A 21,690-nucleotide genomic window follows, 5' to 3' on the forward strand; every position below is an offset into this window, starting at 1 on the left:
GTCAGCCTCTGTGATGGAAGACACACATTAGTACTGTAAGAAGCTGCTGGATGAGCTCAGCATTTTGTTGCCCACAGATATTTAGTGTTGGAGAGGAAAGGGCAAAAAAAAAAAAAGGGAGGGAGGGAGGGAGGTGGGAGTCAGCTAGTGTCTGAGCCCGAGTACGTACACACACACACACACACACACACACACACACACACACACACACACACACACACACACACACACACACACACACACACACACACACACACACACACACACACACACAGAAAAGCAAGCTGCAGCAAGCACCCGACAGCTTCACCTACTTACCACCTCTAAACATCCCCCCCCCCCCCTTTTCCTTCTCCTCCTCTTTTATACAGCCAAGACAGACACAAGCAGCCAGGCCTTTTTTTTTTCCTTTTTTTTTAAAAAATCATTGTTTACAGTGTTTACAAAGCAAAAAAACAAAGTTGGCAATAGTTGCATGGACTGCACAGAGAGTCTTCTCCATGTTTCTAAGACCTCCCAGTTTCCCACAGTGCTTTGGGAGGGGTTGGTCGACCTGGGGAGTTGGTGCCCTCGCCTGCTTCCAATCAACCACCAGCTGCAGGCTGCGGCACTGAAGAATTTTTGATTTCCTGCACACACACACAAACACACACACACACACACAAATATACTCACACTCCCCCAACACGACTACTACACACACACACACGAACACTCGCCTACTCCTGTTTTCCAAAGCGGGCAACTAAAAGGCGAACAGGCCGTCTCTCAGAGTTGATCCCAGCTCTGCGTGCACTGTGAGGCCCAGGCTTCATGGCACAGTCGAGTGCAATTTGGGTTGTGCACATAAAGTGTGGTTTGTTTCTGTTCTGGAGACGCTGCATGGAACAAAAGAGCTGCCTCACAGTGTGCAGAGCCCTGTGTGTGTGTGTGTGTCTACCAACCTGCAAACTCTGTGCTGAAGAACTTTCATTCAGGATGGTAGACTTGCTCACGGTTCGGCCCGACCTCTCAAGATTCAGGATGTTTTAAGACAATCTGGTTGAAGATGCACCACTGTTTCATGTTTCTACCAGTGACACAATCACAGTTTATCTTCAGGTTTATTTTAGTCGGTCCACTGACATTAATACGGTGAGAAATCCCTTTGATTCAGCAGCTCACAGCTTTTTGGTGAAACTCCCTTTTTTGTTAAGACTAGTCTCCTCCAGTAAAGTTTCCATGCAGGCCTGTAGCCTTCCTGCACTGCTCTGTGGGAGGCTAAGGTAAGGCCTGCGGTTCTTCAGTCATCCGAACAGAATGAAATGTTTAAAAAAAAAAAAAAAAAGTATGAATCAAGTCACATTCTAGAGCGACGATCGATGTTAGTCGTTAACAGAAAAATGAAAGAAAAGAACAACACTGTTCACTCCAACCAATCTGATCAATCAATATATAATCAATCAGCTGTAATTTACTCTTTTCTTTGCAAGTGCAAGATTCTTTGCTGTAAATGCAAATGCAACATGACTCTCCTAGATGGAGAATAGAAGCTCTTATTTTGAAAATAATTCATGGATATCAGAGCTGGTGCACCCAACTGCATGTTGAACATTCAGTAGCTGGTTGTGTCCAACACTGTGGTGAATGTGTATGTGTGCACGGGTCAGTGTTAGCAGCGCACACACACACACACACACACACACTCAAACACATACACACACACACAAATCATGTCCGTTGCTTATTTGGAAGACTGGGGTGCCTGCCAGTAGCCCTCGACAGCGTCCACTTGCCAATTAGTCCCCTTTTTATTTGTTTAAAATTCTGCTGGAGCGAGACGCAGCAGTTAGACATTCCATGCATGTGCCGCCGCCGCGCCGCTCCTTAAAGCTGCAGAGGATGTTTCTGATCGAAGTTCAGATGGGACCCTCTCATGTATTGAATGTTCCAAACTATACAGATCCACAGAGGAGCCAGGAAGATGAGATTTGACTAGATCAGCACTCAGGTCTTAGACAATCATGATAAGAGCATCCAGTCTTTGTATGCTGAAGATGGAACAGATGACATTTTGGTGTGTGTGTGTGTGTGTGTGTGTGTGTGTGTGTGTGTGTGTGTGTGTGTGTGTGTGTGTGTGTGTGTGTGTGTGTGTGTGTGTGTGTGTGTGTGTGTGTGTGTGTGTGTGTGTGTGTGTGTGTGTGTGTGTGTGTGTGTGTGTGTGTGAGAGAGTGTGAGAGTGTGAGAGTGTGTGAGTGTGTGAGTGTGTGAGTGTGTGTGAGTGTCCTCAGTAATGTGTACCCTCTTTGTTGGCATTAACTTAGCTTGGTGTTCAGCTATCAGCCCCAGCGTCAGGTGCCATGCTGGATATTTCTTTGTTGATTATTATCCACATTTTATTTGTCTTTTAATTGATCTGGACGTTTTTAGGGTGCGTTCGCTCCCAGCAGTTGTGAATGAGCCTATTGATAGAGAGCATGGCAGGGCAGCTACCTCCACAAAACGAGCGCCAGGGGGGTGGTGGAGTGGGAGGTGGGGGGCGGGGTGCTGGTCGATGCTTTGGCACGGCGAGCAACGGCCTCAGCAATAGAAGCTTTGTCTCTATCTGTGCTGGCAGAGCGCCGCTGCCCGAGGGCCTGTTCCACCAGCGCCTCCAGGGACTGTAAGGACTAATCTGCCCCCCCTCCCTCACCCCCTGTTTTTCTCACACGGGCCGGCTTCAGCCCTATAATTACATACAGTGAGGAGGTGTGTGGACTTCTTTTTGTTTTTTGAAGCCGGGAAACAATCTAACCACACTGTTGACCTGTATCTAGGTCAGCTGCCAAGTAGTGAATTTCCTTTCCCACACCAGTGGAGCTGCCCGGCGTTGCTGCTGCTGCTGTCGCCGCCGCTGCTGCTGGACTGTTGTTCTCTTGGCCCCGCGTATTGACATCTTCCTCTCGGCCTGTAAATTAAACAGGTAGTAAATAATACTGATAACTTGTTGGCTACTTTTAAAGGCTTCGTTTTTTTTCCTGTTCTCTTTATTAGCTTAATTTGCCGGAGGAGATGGAAAATGCTTTACTGGAGGCAGTTGAGTTTTTTTTTTTTTTGTTGCTTTAAACACGTAATCTGAGATATGGCAAACAGTTTTCCTCTGGTTTGCATTTAGAAGGCTAGCCGTGCTGCTTTTTTGACACACACACAAAATGAATTCCACAGTCTGGTGGCATAATTGCAAAACTTTCCATTTCCTTTTGTATTGCAAAAGACAAAGAAAAGCTTTGACTGACTGGTTGGTTTTTAAAAGCCTGATCTAATAGACAATTTACAAGCTTCATTATTCAGCTAGTTCTCACAAAACTTGATTGAAAGGACTTTGAGGAGTAAATAGAGAAGATTTTCCGCTTTTGTGACAGGCGAGGAATTGTCATTTTACTTTGAAATGCACCCTTTTTTTGTGGCTTTTCCTACCTTGTGCTTCACTGAGGTTAAAAGAAGAGCTCTATAAATCAGTTACCTCTTCACACTCTCTCTCTGAGTCCAGGCTCCTCCCTGCAGCTGGTGACCTGCTATTGACCGAAGCCAAGCAGCCTCCTCCTTCCGTTATCAGCACAACGCTTGTTTTGCAAAGCCAATTTACAACTTTTCAGCTATATTACACATCCTCATAGCTTAGATAAGACAGCCGCTGAGTGAAATACTTTGTCTTCTTAGGCTGACTTTTACCTCATTATTAAATCAAGTGCCTGTAAATGACTTTGTGCATAATTTCAGAGCTCAGGATCGACTTTGCCTGCATCCCAGTGCATTGATTGGCATAGAGCAGAGCAGGGTGTGCTTCATGTGTCAATGTTTTGAATGGCACATCTGAACCTCCCACAGGACCATGTTTTCCAAAGAGTGCGGTCAGAAGAAATGTGTGGGATCACAGACAAGGCATGGCTGTCACGCACTCACATTTTTCAGCTTCTCATGACTGTTTCTAGTCCCTAAAAGTATCATAGTAATGGTTGGACAGGTGACGGTTTGCTCCTTTTTCTATCTCTTTATTAGCTGTTTTAAAATCTGCCTCCAAGAAGTGAATGAGACACGACTGCAGTGTTGGTTAGTTCAGCTGCTACAGTGGAGTTGCACAGTGGCTTGCAGTAGAGTGCTGTGGTCGTGTTGGCCGACTCCCAGGTATGAGTGTAACTTATGCATAGAACAAGGATGGGAAACAGCCAAACACAACTGTCTGTGAACACCCAAGCAGCCACTCACTTTTCTCCTCAGCCTGCATCTGAAACATTCACTCACAAGTTTTATTAAGCACAACTAGGCCTGGACTGTTTCAGCCCAAATTATTATCATGATTAATTAACATGTTTACCTTTTGTAGCTATTAATAAAGTATATCCTATTGACTATACCTGTCTTCACGGTGGACCTCCTTAATCGTTTGTTAATTTCGGGGGAAAAACAGAAACCAGGGATTGTGACAGAGTAACATTTATTTGACACATTCAGTAGTTAAAAACACTTTCAGATAATCCTTTATTAGTCCCACAGTGGGGACATTTACAGTATTACAACAGTAAAGTAGATAGCAAAAATAGGAGTATCAATAAAGTAAAAAGAATAAAAAACAATAATACAAAAATAATAAGTACACAAGCAGTAAAAACAATAGGAGTTAAAAAAGTAACAGGAAAAAGAAAGTATTACAGACACTATTTCACATCTTTTTCTCCTATTTATTATAAAGTGTGGTAGTAGTAGAATATAGGCACTCAAGGACACCTTACAAGACACATAAAACACGACAACAGTACATCAAACAATAAAAATCAGGTACATTTTAGTGCAAAGATAAAGAAAATAAATATGAATGTGACTATAAAGTGCATCAGTACAATAAATAAACAAGAACGTGATTGCATAGTCAGTGTGAGACAGAGTATGCCACTCTGAATAGGTGCGTTTTCAGGCGGGATTTAAAGGTGGAGACAGAGTCCGAAGTGCAAATGTCTGGGGGGGGACAGTTCAAAAGGCGGGGGGCAGATCGGCTGAAAGCTCTTGACCCCATGATGGTAGTTAAGTTGGCAGATGGGGCAAAGAGCTGGTTGGCAGAGGAGGATCGGAGAGTTCGAGAAGGTGTGTAGATGTGAATCAGTTCAGAGAGATATGATGGTGCCAGGTTGTGAAGAATCTTGTAAGTGAGGAGTAGAATCTTAAAGTCAATGCAGGATTTGATAGGGAGCCAATGAAGTTGCTGCAGGGCAGGAGTGATGTGTTCAATAGAGGGGGTTCTGGTTCTGGTTATGATACGGGCGGCTGCGTTCTGTACCAGCTGGAGTTTGTGAAGAGATTTCCGCGGAAGACCAAAGAGGAGAGAGTTACAGTAGTCCAGACGGGATGTGATCAGGGTGTTTACCAGGATAGCGGTGCAGGTTGGTGAAAGTGAGGGACGGAGACGGTTGATGTTCCGTAGATGGAAGTATGCAGACCGAGTAACGTTATTGATGTGGGCTTCAAAAGATAATGTGCTGTCCAGGATAACACCCAGGCTCTTTACCTGAGGGGATGGAGGAACAGTGGAATTGTTGATGGACATGGAGAAAGTGTTGAGTGTTGCTAAGGTTGATCTGGTACCAATGAGGAGGACCTCGGTTTTGTCACCGTTGAGTTTAAGAAAGTTGAGTGAGAGCCATGATTTAATTTCCAGTAAGCAGTCCGATAGGGCGATGGGTGGCAGAGTGGAAGAAGGCTTAGTGGAAAGATAGAGTTTGGTATCATCAGCGTAACAGTGGAATTGAATGTCAAATTTCCTGAGAATGTGACCAAGAGGCAGAAGATAAATAATGAATAGGAGGGGGCCAAGGACAGAGCCCTGGGGAACACCCCTTATTGATCCCCCTAGAGGGAAAATTCAAAATTTACACAACAGTATTTGTGTAATAAGTGATGAAAAAAAATAAAAATAAAATACTATATACAATTAACAATCTCTAGAATAATGTGCAGTGTTCCTGGGATTAAACAGTAAGGACATCCTCAGTCTTATTATTGGGAGTGGGAGCTACTGGGAGCTGTGGTGTTGTACAGTCTGATGGCTGATGGTATGAAAGAGTCTTTATGTGTGTTTGAGTAACTTTTGAATGAATCAAGATCCTGTCCCAGGTAGTTAGAATAATGCAGTTGAATACATCAGACCTGGAATGTATTTTACCAATTTTATAGAAACACTTTTAGGGATTTCAATGTTATGGTTATTTCAGAGCTGCAGCATGTGCAGCTGTTGAATTGTATTGTAATATACTGAGAGGTGTTTTTAATATTTTGTCCACCCCATATTAGAAACACCTCTCAGTAGAATGAACCAGAGACATTAGGACTACAGTACATCCCAGTAAGGATGAAATACGACAGTTTCATTAGTTTACTCATAACCTGGTTTCAGCAGCATTTCACTGGCTTTATTATAACTAATTAATCATCTAATCCTCACACACACACACACACACACACACACACACACACACACACACACACACACACACACACACACAGTCCTGGCTCCAGTCTGAAAGTAGAAGAAAGAGGGTTGAACAAAGGGGCTCTTGGGCAAAGCGGAGGGACTTGAGCTGCCAGACTGCCCCTCTGGTATGACATTAAGATAAACATGATGCTGGTTACTGGCCCATCAGGACAGAACCAGGACATTTCTTAAAGGAAAACAGGTCACTTTTTAGAAAGAGGTTTTAGATGATGCTTGCTGATTCTGTAGCAGTAACAGTTTCACGTGATGAGGTTGTCTTTTCACAGTTGAACTGAAAGAAATAGTATACCTGATATGTTGATTGAGATACTAATGCAGCAACTTAAGCCAGACCCATTGTCCTATCAGGCAACATGAAGCAGTGATTACATGCTGCACACATCCACAGAGCTCCACCAGTGTCTGTCTCTCATACATTAGCTCTAAATCCATTGCTACAGTCTTAGAAATAAAACAGCATTTCTGTGGAATCAACTGTTCTGCAGAGCTGCATTACATCACAGCTTAACAGACCATTCTACGGAGCTTTGCCTCTCCAGACCAGACTGCTGTCGGCCTCCCTTCTGTCCTCAATAAGCGAATGTTGACGTTAAGATCAGTCGGGTGTAAGGCCGCTTTTCTTAGTAGTCAGTCAGAGATGGTTTCCTCCCTCCGCTACTCTTTTATTAAGGAGCTTTGTGGGGAGGAGGGCTTCTGAAATGAACGCCGTCTATTCTCATTGAGGATCTCCAAAATGTTGTTTTGAAAGCTCCCGGGCGTAATGAAACAGGCAACCTCAAATGTCTGACGGATGTCTTGTAGAGAGGAGCACATTTTCTCCTTCCCCACCACTTGGACATGCTTACTTTTTTCATAGATTTTTTAATAAAACACAGACCGCTCCAGCTCATATGAACATGTGGACTAGTGAGAGATCAGCTTCTGCACGCGTCTTTTGTGTTTTGACAGAATTTAGTTTTTCTCATCAGATTTCTTTTCCTCTTTTCTTTAAATTCAGAAGATGTTCAAGATGAAGTCGGCCCGCTGCCACGACTGACGCCCCAGTGCGCTGAACAGAACGAGCAGTCCTGACCCGGCAACATACGAATGGCCCAGGGAAGCCACCAGATTGACATTCAGGTTTTGCATGACCTGCGCCAGAAGTTCCCTGAAGTACCAGAGGGTGTTGTCTCCCAGTGTGTTCTGCAGGTAAGCACGTTCTAAAAAGAACCTTAGACACAATCAATCAATCAAACTTTATTGATATACTGTAGCACATTTCATACAGGTTAATGTGCTTCAAAGTTCTTCACAGCTGATTGAAAAGCTGATAAGACAGACATCATAAAGACAGCATGAAGAAAACGATGGAGGAACAAACACAAAGAACAAATTGAGACCAATGCACGCAAGAGAAAATAAGAATGATAAAATGTTTTACATTTTAAATAAAGTAAAATAAGAGAAAATAATACAATCAATAGAAAATAAATGAATGTAAGGGAGAATAAGAGAAAAGGTTCATTAAAAGTTAGAGTAAAAAACTAAGTTAAAAAACAAAAATAAAATGAAAGACACAAAGCTTAATAAAAAACTGTGTTACAAAAAAGAGATTTTAAGAAAAAGAAACAGAATAATAAAATCGATAAGAAGATCTAACTTATGGAATAATAATAATTTAAAAAATAATGTAGAACAAACAAGACATGAGCTAAACTGATGTCAGTACCACTGTGTTTTACTTTGTAAATGAATAATAAAATAAAGTCATTATAAAATAAAGTGGGTAAAAGCAGAAATGTGAGGTGGGGTATTAAAAGGAAAACAAAGATAGAAAGAAAATAACAAAAAAAGGAAATGTGATGAAGTAAAAGCAGACATAAAAGGTGGGTTATGAAGAGGAAAACAATCAAGAAATAAAAATAAGAATAAAAATGATAGTCCAAGTAGTGATACAGGCTAAAACATCAAATAAAGTTCAGTTTAAAGCTAAATTAAAAAGGTGGGTGTTCAGTGTGTGTTTCTCTGCTGCGTGTCATGACTGTTGCACAGTAAGCTTCCTCTCTCCGTCTTTCTCTTCAGAACAACAACAATTTAGACGCCTGCTGTGAATACTTGTCCCAGGTCAGTCCGGGTTACCTGTACAGCGAAGAAGGAAACCTCAGCTTCTCTGACGACCCCAGCTTCATTCGGCTCCGTAATCACATGACCCAGCTGAACCTGGGCCTGCAGTCTCAGAATGTGCACGTGGCCCCGGCGCGGGACGGCCTGAGAATGAACGGCAGCCGGACTCTGGCCCACAGCCTGAGCGACGGGCCCCTCCAGACGAGCCAGGCCCCCAACAGTGACTTCTTTCAGCAGGAGCCCCATCCAGCCCCAGTGCAGGTGCCCTCCAGCCTCAATGTGTTTGGTGTGATGGAGCCCACACGCAAACCGCAGCCTCCGCAGCACCTTGGACTCTACCCTCTGGGTGTCAAAGGAACGAGCATGGGCGGCCAGCAGACGCCGCGCTTCAACCCCATCACCGTGACGCTAGCCCCCAACACAGGCCGCAACACCCCTACTTCTTTGCACATACACGGCGGGCCTCAGCCGGGCCTAAACAGTCCACAGGGTAACTCTATCTACATTAGGCCCTACGTAAGCCAGTCCGGTACGACCCGGCAGAACCAGCAGCAGGGAGGCAGGGCCCAGTACAGTCCCACCTCCCAGCCCCAGCAGCAGATCTACCAGATCTCTCACCCCTCTCCTGGCTCCTGGTCAGGCCCTCCGCACGCCTCCTCCTCCTCTTCCTCCTCCTCCTCACATACCTCACAGCACCAGACCCAGGGCCACCAGACCTCTCACGTCTACATGCCAATCAGCTCCCCCACAAACCCCCAGGCCCCCTCCATCCTCCCGACCGGAAGCCAGGCCTCTTCCTCCGGCGTCTCCTCATGCTCCTCTTCCTCCTCTGCCTCCTCCGTCATGCCCACCTCCCTGTCCACCATCAGCCAGTACAACATCCAGAACATCTCCACCGGCCCCCGGAAGAATCAGATAGAGATCAAACTTGAATCTCCTCAGAGGAGCAACTCCGCGACAGCCGTGCTGCGGACGAGCAGCGGGCCCCGTTCCTCCTCCACTCCGTCCTCCTGCCCTTCCTCCTCCTCGTCTTCGACCGGGGTGGCCACTGTCCCCACCACCCCTCTCTCCATCGGAGGCCCGGGTCTGAGCCGCAGCCAGCCCACTGTTTACATCTCTGCCAGCCCGCCTACTGCTGCTATCACCCCCTCTGAGGAGGCTGTCGTGGCCTCAGCCGGCTCCCGCTCCCAGCCCAAGTTTTACATTTCTGCCAATGCCTCCGGCGACGACAGTGGGGGTCGGAACCCTCCCACAGTCTACATCTCAGCCAACCCTCCCTTGCAGGGGCCCACGGGGGGCAGGAACATGGGGGGTCAAGTGAGCATGGGCCCCGCCTATATCCACCACCACCCACCTAAGTCCCGTGCCTCTGTGGGAGGGGGAGGCACGGCTTCTTCTCCGCGTGTGGTGGTGACTCAGCCCAACACCAAATACACTTTTAAAATCACAGTGTCCCCCAATAAGCCCCCGGCGGTGTCCCCCGGAGTCGTGTCCCCTACTTTTGAGCCCAACAATCTCCTCAGCCTACCGCAAGACCACCACTTCGCGGAGCCGGACCCCCTCCATCTCTCAGACCCACTGTCGCCACACAGGGAGAGGCCGAGTGAACCTCGCCGACTCAGCATGGGCTCTGATGATGCAGCTTACACACAAGGTGAGAGTCATCATCATCCTGTCTTTATATGACACAAATACAACATGAATAAGTACTCAAGTTCAACCTCAGTAGTGTTTTTATATTAAAGTCATTAGAAACATTTTCAAACTTTTCATATAAAGCACATTTCCTGTTTTGACTTTTTTTTTTTTTTATTATGGCTAATAATAATAATATTAATTATTTAGTGGTGTCTTTTGCGTCTTCTGTCATTTCTCAAAGCTGTTTTTTTGCAGCTCAACTCTTACACCCAAACACCTGTAAAACTACACTTCAGGTAACAAGTTAGTGCTTCGAGCCTGGAAACAAACATACATCAATACAAACACAGGTTTAATTACTCCTTCAAATCGGCCTCTGCATATTTTGTCTATCTTGTTGGTTGTTCAGCAGAATGTCAAGTGGCTGAAGAGTGCACTTCCTCTACAGCCATTATGTGCACAGTGATGAGGCTGGAAGACCTGTTTTTAGCTCCATGTTAACAATAAATAATAGTATACAGTTTTTTTTTGTTGTTTTTTTTACTAGCAGCACTAAGTCTAAATGCTTTTTCCATTCCTTCCTGCCAAGAAGGTAATTTTACTATAAAGTATGCTGTGTAATTTTAAAAGTCTCTTTCCATAACATTGACTGTAATGTATTTCTGGAGCCAAACTGTGTGTACACTTGCTGTCACTTAACATTCACTCAGTGTGGAAAACGGCGTCCATCTCCGACAACGAGATAGATAAAAAGCAAAAGGTGACTCGTCGAGTGATGAGGAAGATGAGGATGATGCTAGCCTGAGTCGCCCTTACTTTAAATGCTGCGTTTGCTTCCGATTGCCCGTACCCCCCCCCCCCGAATGGTGTGAGTCAAACGCGTCAGAGAGCACACTGGCTGTTTCCTTATTTGGGCTTTTGACTGTATTACATGTGAGTCAGCGGCTGTGGCTCTGGTGCTGCAGTGACTACCGGAGCTGGGCATGCTGACCCCTTCATCAGACCCAGTTTCTCCATCTTTTATCTGCTCGGGTTTTATAATGTGTGCCGATGGCTGTCGTCGAGCGGGGCTGAGTCAATTTCAGAGCTGATGAAGACACACCTGTCAGCACATTACTGTTTGATTAATACATTAATGTGTCACTGGTCAAAACTGTTAGAGTTTGGCAGGAGAATAACATTAGGGTAGTTGCATAATTATGTTGATGATCCAGTCGTGACTTGTCAGTGACACATCAACAAGTCAGTTCAGTCTAATTTGCTGATTTAGAATCCAAACAACAGCCGCTGCCAGAAGACATTACCCTTTAATTCCTGCTAACAGACTTCTTTCAGACTTCGTTTTCCGCATACATTTATTTTGAAGTGTTGTTATTGTGGGTTTAGTGAGTTAGCAACCTCTCTCTCTCTCACACACACACACACACACACACACACACACACACACACACACACACACACACACACACACACACACACACACACACACACACACACACACACAGCTAGACAACATGTAGCCAGTAAGACTCACACTGACAGATCTCAGTTTGTAAAACCGAATGAATTTATTCTAATCAGTGCCAGCTCAGTCAGTAAACATCAGGGTTATAAAGAGACCCGTCGCCTCTCCAACATTCCTGAATCTTAAAAACAACAATTAAAAAACGGGGCGGAACAGATTTAAAATGAAGCGCTGCTCTGTTCTGTAGCTGCGTGACCTGTTACCTGTCACCTCGGCATAATTCAGTGGATCGTTTAGAAGAAATTGGACAATGTTTTCAGAAGGGCTGCCAGGTTTCCTCAGAGTGACAAGTCAGCCAGTGACGGTGTATTTTTTGTCTAGTGAGATGTAAGAGGAGTAAAGAAGCACTTACCTAGAACCAGAGGTGTGAAAAGGACTGAAATATTGTTACTTGATTGAAATTCTACTTTAGTAATATTAAAAGCACTTTAAAAAAATGACTCCAGTAAAAAGTGGCTGCATTAATTTCAAAGTAAAAGTTACTTAGTTAATCACCAAGGTGACCTTATGGTATTTGTGGCAGCGCCTTTGTTTTGTAATGACAGTTTGATCTAATTGGTCTGTTTTTGATGCGATGCCTTTGATTGGCTGTCTTTGATCATTTTAAAGCACACACAAATACTCAGTAACAGATGAATGTACACATGTACCAAACTAGTTTACTTCATTTAAACCATACTTCAGTAAAAGGAAATGGTAAATGGACTGTACTTATATAGTGCTTTTCTAGTCTTCCAACCACGTTTACACTACATGTCATATCACCCATTCACACACTCATTCATACACTGATAGCAAAGCCAGCTGGAGCAATTTGGGGTTAAGTATCTTGCCCAAGGACACATGGACATGTGGACCGGAGGAGCCAGGAGACAAGCTCCTGAACCACAGCTATTCTGCAACAACAACAAAAAATGACTTACTAAAAAGTACTCAAAGTAAAAGAGACTTAGTTACTTCCGGTATTTGCGGTGCCAGCGCTTTTGTTTTGAAATGACGTTTTGATCTGATTGGCCTGTTTTTTGATGCGATGTATTTGTGTTTTTCTCGCTTGCAATATCTGTCGAACATTTAAAAGCACACATACATAATTTACTCAGTATCAGATAAATGTACACATGTAACTACTTTATTTAAACCATACTTAAGTGAAAGTAAAATTGCTAACTTTGAAAAATACTAAAAACACAAGTAAACAAAATAGCTCCTCAATTCATTACTTCCACCTCTGCCCGGAACACCCAAAAATATGGAATGCATTCGCTAAACGTAGAATGATCACACGCAGACTACTGTATTGTGATATAGCTGTACATGCTTTGGTAATGTATCATTTAGATAGCAGTTAATGAACAGGCAATGTAGACTGTAAATGAGACTCATACGAGAACAGTCACACTCTCACACTGAGTGAGCAGGTAGCAGTTTAGCTCCAGGACATTTTAACAGAAGATCAAGTTTATGATCCTTGTGTAACAGGATACACACACACACACACACACTGTTATTTTTCCATACATTTTCCATACTGTTATGTGACATGTTTGTGTGCAGCTGGAGAGAGAGAGGGAGGGAGTTGTTCATCATGGAGCAGCTGCTGTAGGAGGTGTTACAACCTGTCAACAGATACTGGAACTATCATGAATGACAGTATGGGAAACATACTGTACTGTTAAAAAAATTGTGTATTAAACACAGTGTACTGCAGCAGAACACGCCCGCAGCAGTCACATCTCCTCCTGTGAGCACAATAGGTGATGAAAGGCCTCATGTAGTTCCCCTGTCTCTACTTACACCAAATTGTTGTTCTGCAAACTGGTTTGACGAGTGTATACGAAGGAAGATTAAATACAATATATTGTCCTTAAACGTTATCAACAGCATTCTTTCTTTCCCTCAGCTGATTATACATGATGCTAAATTAAGTTTCCAGTTTTCACAAGCGTTGCTGACTCAGTGTGTGTGTGTGTTTGTGTGTGTGTGTGTGTACGCTGGTCTTGTAGCGTTGTTGGTGCATCAGAAGGCCCGCATGGAGAGGCTGTGGCACGAGCTGGAGCTGAAGAAGAAAAAGCTGGAGAAGCTAAAAGAGGAGGTCAACGAGATGGAGAACGACCTGACCAGGAGACGGCTGGAGAGATCCAACTCTGCCTCCCAAATTCCTTCTGTAAGTAATACACACATGGTGAATTTATCACACTCCTTTTTTTATATATAGAAATATGTATTTTTGGTGTTTTTTTGATAGTGACAGTTAAATACAGGCAGGAAACGTAAGCAGGGAGACTGATTACCCTGTAACCTAATTCTAATTGGACGTAATGTGCTATTTATTGTTGTGAACAGTAATCAGCAGCTGCAGTGTGATATGTTCAAGTTTTTAGCCAGAATGTCGAAAGCAATTGGGGGGGAAAATGTGAAGGAAGTCTTTCCAACATCGTTCACTGGCAGGTCGATCAATTTAACACCCAAGTTTAATATGCTTTTATTAGCAGTTAAGTTAGAAATCAGATGTTTTTCACAACTGCTAATGTTTTTCTCTCTCTCTGGTTACTGACAGATAAAAGGCTGATCAGACACAATCTAATGATCTGGGTCACATTCTGGGTTCCTGCTAAAAGCACGTCGTCGCTGCTACACCCTCAAACTATGTTTGATTACAGGGTCTGTTTATGATTTGGCCGATATCGCTCCACACAGTTTCTGTCAAATTCATTTCACAGTCGGTCCGTGGGAGCTGCTCTGCGCTTTCTGCAGCTTCATCCAGAGGAAGCTCGACAACGCTTAACACGGAGCGTTCAAAAAGAAAACAGGAAACAAACTTTTTTTTTTCACGTTTCTGTCCACAGCTGCAAACGTGCCGAAAACCTCCCGAGTTCAGATGAAGTGCTGCTCGTAGCTTTTCGTTGAGTCAGCTGTTTTTGTTGGCGATCCCAGGTTGAGTCAGAGGGTTAATTGGTGGCTGCTCGATTCAGAGTTGTTTAGTTAGGCGAGCCAGATCTGGAGAGTGGAGCGCGGTCACAGATCCGCACCGGTGACTTAGAGGCACGACGTCCAATCAGCTGATCCTTTCCTGTCTCACTCTTTTTTTTTTTTCTTTTTTTTTTCTCCCTCTCGGTCAGATCGAGGAGATGAAGCAGCTGCGATGCAAAAACAGGTTACTGCAGATCGACATCGACTGTCTCACCAAAGAAATCGATCTCCTTCAAACAAGAGGTACCACTCTCCTTCTCTGCTATGAATCATATGTAACAGTATCAGTGTTTTTTATTTAATAATAAGAGAGTGAATGAGTGAATGAGTGAGGTCAGATCTGTAGTGTGGCAGTCACTTCCCCTCCAGCACATGCAGTCAAGGTGCCACCATTGTAATGTGAACTATCAGCTCTTCCTGAATTGCATCCTGTGGCTGGTCAGTAATGAGGCATTTATTGGCCCCTGGCAGCACTCCATCTCTGCCAGAGAGTGATGGAGGCAACCACCAAACAGTTTACACAGGTGGAGGAAGAGAGGAGAGAGGCGCCTCTGAGTCACACACCTGCTGATAAACGAGTTAAAAAAACACACAGCTTGTAAAATGTCCATGTTTTTATGAGTTTTTATAGTTGGTGGTAAATATAGAGGGAAAGCTGCAGTGAGGTTTATATCTATCAATCATTGTTTCTTCTATTCAAATCACTTCATAGCACTACTGTAGAAAGCTTCACATGAGTAATGAGCTTTCTTAACATGATCACTGTGTGTGTGTGTGTGTGTGTGTGTGTGTGTGTGTGTGTGTGTGTGTGTGTGTGTGTGTGTGTGTGTGTGTGTGTGTGTGTGTGTGTGTGTGTGTGTGTGTGTGTGTGTGTGTGTGTGTGTGTGTGTGTGTGTGTGTGTGATGACTTCAAAGCAGGATGAGTGTTCACTATGCAGTAAAGTAAAGCTGTGGTTTGTTGTGTGTGTGTTTACAGGACCACACTTTAATCCCAGTGCAATCCATAATTTCTATGACAACATTGGATTCCTTGGTCCTGTCCCACCCAAACCCAAAGGTACTTTATCTATTGGTAAGTTTAGAAAGGTCGCATGGTGGCGTGTATGTGTGGACACATTCCTTTTATTTATTTAATGAGACTGTTTGTGTTGGATTTACTACATTAGAATGAGCTTGTTACTGTTCTAGTGATAGAGTAGACTGATGATTGCTGGCTGTATTTGTGTGTCCAAATGCACATTTTCTATATATTGCCCCTCAAATATTCCACCATGGAATGAACAAAGTAGAGTCCCTGACATGTACTTTCTGCTAGAATATCCCACAATGCAATGCTCCACATTTTAAAGATGTGAAAACTACCGTCACATGACTCGAGTTGATGGTGATGACACTACATGATGATGGTTAGTTAGTGTCTGAAATCTTGACTTGCTGCTCACTACTGACTGAACTATGTAGTGTTTATTATACAGGGAGCAGCACCATCACATGTAGCTACAGTAACTAGGAGGCTCATTTCTTATAATTAGTGTGTGTCAATCACCAAGCACCAATATAAAAGAAGTGGAATCATTTTTAATTGGTAAATCCAGCCTTTTTTTCTGCTCATATAGATCCAGGCTTCATTCATTTAATGACTTGTATAGTTAGGAGTTAATATGTACTGATATCATTCTGGTGATATCTAACATCATACTCTCATACTGTTGGATATATATATGTATAATAGAAGGCACTGGATATGAACTCCAGAGGATAAAACATATAAAGCAGCAGTACTGTCCTTCATCGTCGACTTCACGTTCACTGTTTCATTCATGTGTCACATCAGGGTTACACCAGTATGACCAAAATGCCAAAAATGTTTTCCACCATATATTCCACTCACATGTTGGAAATATTGGAATTTGGAGCTTCATGAGAAACTAAAACTTTCCACTGGAAGTCAAATCAGTGAGAGATGTGTGAGCTGTTGAATACACTGTGAAACATGAAGAAAATCTATCATATAATAATAATAATGAGCTGCAGGTATTGGTCTAACCCTGTTTCTGACCACCGGCTCCTCCATTGCTGCTCTTTTTTCCCCCTCCACCTGCTCTGTAATCTCTGTTCATCCATTCATGTCTCATCCCTCCCTCCTCCCTCTCTCCTCCCTCCCTCCTCACCTCGGCTCAGGCGGGAGAGGATGTAGATATAATGTGACCTCTGAGCTCATGATGGAGCCCTCCTCTGGTCCCACCCCTCCTCTCCCACTCGGTTGGTAACTCTGCACTTCTTTTCCTCCTTTTCATTCTTCCTACCTTTATCATCTTTTAACAAGGGCGTAAGCTTATTTTAACCCTCTTGATTGATTTGAATGTCAAATGTGAATGTAACGACTTTAATTTTTTTCTCTGGAAATCTTTTTTTAATCTCCTGATTTTCATAGTTAATGTGAGAAAGTGATAAACCAAACAGAAGCAGACGTTGACAAACTGAAAGGCTTCAACACTTTCAGTGTTTGTCTCCTCACATAGTTTCATGATGACCTTTTAGAGGCCTGACGATGAACAAACACAGTATTTTGGGGGGAAAAAAGGAGTTTAAAAAAAAAAAGAGAAGTCATTGAAATAAACACATTGATGTGCAGACGAAGTTCTTAGAAACATTATTTTGTGCAGACATCTAGCTGTTTGCATCCAACTTCTTCTTCACCCTTAAACTGTAAACTGACTCCAGGTTTCATGTTTACATTAACCCTTACATACTGTTGGTATTCTACACCCTTGCAGTATGTTGTCTAAGAATCTCCTCATAAAAAGTGTCTATACCAAATGTTGAAGCACAGATGTGTTTAGAAAGCTTCAATAGTTGATCTGACTGATCAATAAATGTGATTAAACCTTGATTCATGTTTCAGAGAGCAGAGAGAGTGTATTTCTTAGCTTTTACATCACTAAACATCTCCTATCACACAATATCATGTCCTATTTTACCTAAGACATGAAAATATAACATAACAATAATGATGGAAATGTATTTAATGTAAAGTGAAAATGACAAAAAACTTTATGGAAGTGTGAGGTTTATTGTAGAACCATTAGAGCCATCAGTCTTCACTGCTACATCATAAAAAGAATGATTAAAACTATTAACTATTCATTTAACAAAAACACATGTTAATAGATACAGAGATAATTTGACCCAGAACAGACTCAATGGACAAACATTTGTAGCATCTATACAAAAGTATAACATTTAAAGTATTTTGTGTATTTTGGGTCACTTTAGGAAAAGTCATCAAATTTCAGAGTAAGGGACATTTGGGGTGTTTTTACAGCTGTCAAATGTCAAAATCAAATGTGACCTGAAGAGTATGTAAGGGTTAAAAAAACCGCCAAGTCATCAATAATCAATCACCGCTGCACATAAACACAGCGACGTTCACTTCACCTCCACCACACATCTAAATCATTTACATGTGGGTGTTTTCATCAGTTGAGGGATACACTTGATGACTTCTCCTGTGTGGTATTGTGCACTGACCTCCTGCTTCTCCTCCACAGACTCGGGCAGTAAGAGCGTGAAGCCCATAGCAGACCAGGAAGAGGACGAGGGGACGCAGTGGAGCTGCACGGCCTGCACCTTCCTCAACCACCCCGCCCTCAACCGCTGTGAACAGTGCGAGTTCCCGCGGCACTTCTGAGCCAGCCAGGCTGCAACGCGCCAACCCCACCACCCCCACACTCCCCCTCCTCCTCATCTGCCCGCCCGTCTTCTACCACACTAGAATCAAAAAAAAAAAAAAAGAAGAAGAAGAAGGGCCCTCTCTGTTTTCTTCTAGGCCCTGGTTGTATGAAAACTCTTGACGGGCTGTAATCATCGGTTTTTTTTTGTTTTTTTTCTTCCTCCCCCCTCCTTCCATCTCTCTAAGGTTTGGAGAATGCTGTCCACTGAAGGCTCGACTGGATGGTGTTTACAGCTTTTGTGTTTCTTCCTAAAAGGCTGGCAGAGTCGGATGATACCTCACCTTAGAGACTCTCTGATCGGGGGTCACGTCTCGCTGCTCCCACTTACAGTATTACGAGTGTGGCCCCCACAGTGTGACACACACACACACACACACACACACACACACACAAACACACAACACAGGTGCCAATGTGCCTTTTGCTGAATTAATATTTAGTTTTTCTTCCTCTGCGGTGGCTTCGACTTGGAGGAGGGGGGGGGGGGGTGGATTTGGGAACTGTGTCGGGCCACCGCTCCTCCACCTTGAAGGGAAAACTAACAGACTACTCGTGGACTTTTTCAAGTTTGTTTGCTGTTTTTTTTTTTTTTTTTTTTTTTTGTAGAGGATGTCAAAAAGGGGGAAAGCGGTGGCGAATGCGGCGCTGCCACTCAAAACGTGCCTCGTGTCCTCCTCCTTCAGTACCCCCCCTCCCCTCCCTTTTTTTTTTCTCTGTCTCTTCAATCATGAGTTAATGAAAAAAAAAGATTGCATGCTTTGTGTACAGTACACGGAGGCAGAAAGTCCCCCCTCGAGCTTTTTACTGTACATAATTTTAGAATGTGCCTTTAAAAGCCTTCTTCCTCACACTATGAATCACTTATTTCCTTGTAAGTATAGCTTTATAGACTTTATTAACTTTTTTTTGTGTCTTGTTTTTGTTTCCCTCTTTCGAAACAAATAAGCAACCATGCTCCCTTTTTTTTTTTTTTTTAAAGCTTTTTACTTGATTTCTGCGAGAGTTGAAGCCTTGCAGAAGGAGAGGAGCAGCAGAACAGCAGAAATGGGGGAAAAAAATAAGTCAATAAATAAATAAACTGTCGCAGTCATCATGAAGCTACGTCTGCCCAGTCCGTTCATCATCATCATCATCATCATCGCTTGTTGTAATTGCTGAGTTTCCTGTGTACGATCTGCAGATGCAGCAAAAGCAGAAGGCGATGGAGGAGTTGTTTTTTGTTGTAGTTGTTTGGTTTTTTTTTTTTGGTTTTTTTCTTCCAGGACGCCAAATATGTCGGGACTGTCGGGGGGGAAGGGAAGAGGGTAAAAAAAAAGCAAAAAAAATGACAAACTGCCATCTTATCTGACAACTGGAATGTAGGTTTTAACGTTTGGGGACAACTACACCTCAGTGCAAAGAGACACTCATTTTCCAGTACAATCAGGATGTTTGACGTCAAAGTGATCCTGGAACAGCTGATCGGGTTAAAAGTCGATTGTTTCCGTGTTTCTGTTCACCTGAATCCTTTTTTCTTTTTTCTTTTTTTCCGCAGGTACCAAAGATCAAAGTGAATCTGTTTCTGTCTAAAGTTGTTCCTATGTAGAAATATTCCTCTGGGTCACATGCCTTATATACAACAGCTCAGATTTTTTTTTTTTTTTTTTTTTTACATCTTGGAAGCAGACAAGGCAAAAAACAAAAAAACAACTCGTGTTTTTGTTGGGTTTTTTTTCTCCAATTGTGTAAGCACAACATGACTGTCCACTTTGTATACTCTTATTTTTATTTGGCTCAATTCATCCTCTTAAGCTTTTATTGATGAGGGTGTTTCTAAAGTTTACTTATCGTCATTAACTTACCTTAACTGTGGAGTAGTTACTTTTTGTTTTTGTTTTTTTCCACTTTTGTGAAACGTTGCCTTGCATAAGTGCCTTTTAGAACTATTGAATTTGTATTGATTGAATCTATTCTGCCACATCCAAAGGGCCATTTTTAAAAAGCAAAATCTTGCGTATCATTTTAAACCCATTTACAAGTAGAAGGTGAATTATTGTCTCTTAAGCACTTAACACCATACCTTTTTTTTTTTTTTTTTTTTTTACTTTTTTCCAGCCCAAAAGAAACCAGTTTTCAGCTTTATCTGCACCTTGGTGTGAAGAGGCAGTTTATTCATGTTTTACTAAATGGAAAAAAAAATAATTTGGATATCTAAAGTGTTTTTTTGATTTTAGCTGGGAAAACTGTCTTTGTAACAGATAAGTTATTTGTAAAAATAATAAAAATAAAAAAAAATCTGTTCAGAATTTTTCTGAGGTGTGGATTTGTCTTTGACACTTGGACGCGAGACTGTTGATGTTTGTCCATGAGGTGGCGGTAGAGACCAAGATAGATTTCACTAAAGGCTTCTTAGAGGGAGATATCAGCACTCACCACCAGCTGAATGTTTCTAAATCCAAACAGCTCTGCTTGTAGTGGATCTAAAGTCATTAACTGTTAAACCACTAATCGCTCACACTTGGTTGAAAACGGTTCCACTGTTTTTGACTCTTGAACATCAGCATGTTGCAGGAAGTGTTTTACCTTAATAACCAATAGAAAACATCTGTGTCATCATCGATTCAAATATAGTATGGATCTAGGACACAGTATTAATATAAAGTATGTACAATTGGCGCTGTCTTTTTCCAGCAGTTGATAATCCATAAACAATGAGTGTACTTAGTTTGTATTCTGTTTATACCAACAGGAGGTGAGATATATCAGATATAAATCAATTGGCAGTTTAAAATGACATCTTGAGGCATTAACAGATGTTTCACCCCTCAGAGTGTATGATTTATGTGGTGCAGTTTCTACTACCATCCACAATTTCACAAATCCACAATACCACTTACATCATACATTTTAGTATTGGACAGTAATATACACTAAAGTCTACTCAAAATTAGGGTTTTTTGTGTCTTTTCACAGTGTAACCGCAATACATCACCATGATTCATACCTGTCTGATTCACTGTTGATTCACAATCTAGTACATGGCCATAAATATGTGGGCAGCTGAGCAATGGAGCCTGTATGTGATTGTTGAGCATTTCATTTCAAAACAGCAGGCTAAAATCATCCACACTTCCTCTTTCAGACTAAGCACAGTGCAAGAAAGTAACTAAGTTCAATTACTCAAGTATTGTATTTAAATGCAATCTTAAGGCATTAATACTTGAGTTTTGCCATTTTAT

The 21,690-nt window shown here is 42.6% G+C and overlaps 1 protein-coding gene across 3 annotated transcripts in view; it reads left to right on the forward strand.

Moving 5' to 3' along the window:
* The window catches only part of tab2 (TGF-beta activated kinase 1 (MAP3K7) binding protein 2), a 43,196-nt gene extending 22,449 nt beyond the window's left edge, over nt 1-20,747 (forward strand). Inside the window, exons 2-7 of one of the 3 annotated variants that reach the window (XM_062437073.1) lie at nt 7,500-7,690; nt 8,564-10,259; nt 13,772-13,932; nt 14,888-14,981; nt 15,715-15,810; nt 18,290-20,747. In XM_062437073.1, the coding sequence (XP_062293057.1) occupies nt 7,589-7,690; nt 8,564-10,259; nt 13,772-13,932; nt 14,888-14,981; nt 15,715-15,810; nt 18,290-18,429 (2,289 nt within the window). In that variant the 5' untranslated portion in view covers nt 7,500-7,588 and the 3' untranslated portion in view covers nt 18,430-20,747. The remainder of the gene's footprint in view (nt 1-7,499; nt 7,691-8,563; nt 10,260-13,771; nt 13,933-14,887; nt 14,982-15,714; nt 15,811-18,289) is intronic. The other 2 variants (XM_062437075.1, XM_062437074.1) reach the window with 2 other exon arrangements.
* The last annotated feature ends 943 nt before the right edge of the window (nt 20,748-21,690 follow it).

The sequence above is a fragment of the Scomber scombrus genome, chromosome 17 (assembly GCF_963691925.1).
Source record: "Scomber scombrus chromosome 17, fScoSco1.1, whole genome shotgun sequence".
Classification (NCBI taxonomy): Eukaryota; Metazoa; Chordata; class Actinopteri; order Scombriformes; family Scombridae; genus Scomber; species Scomber scombrus.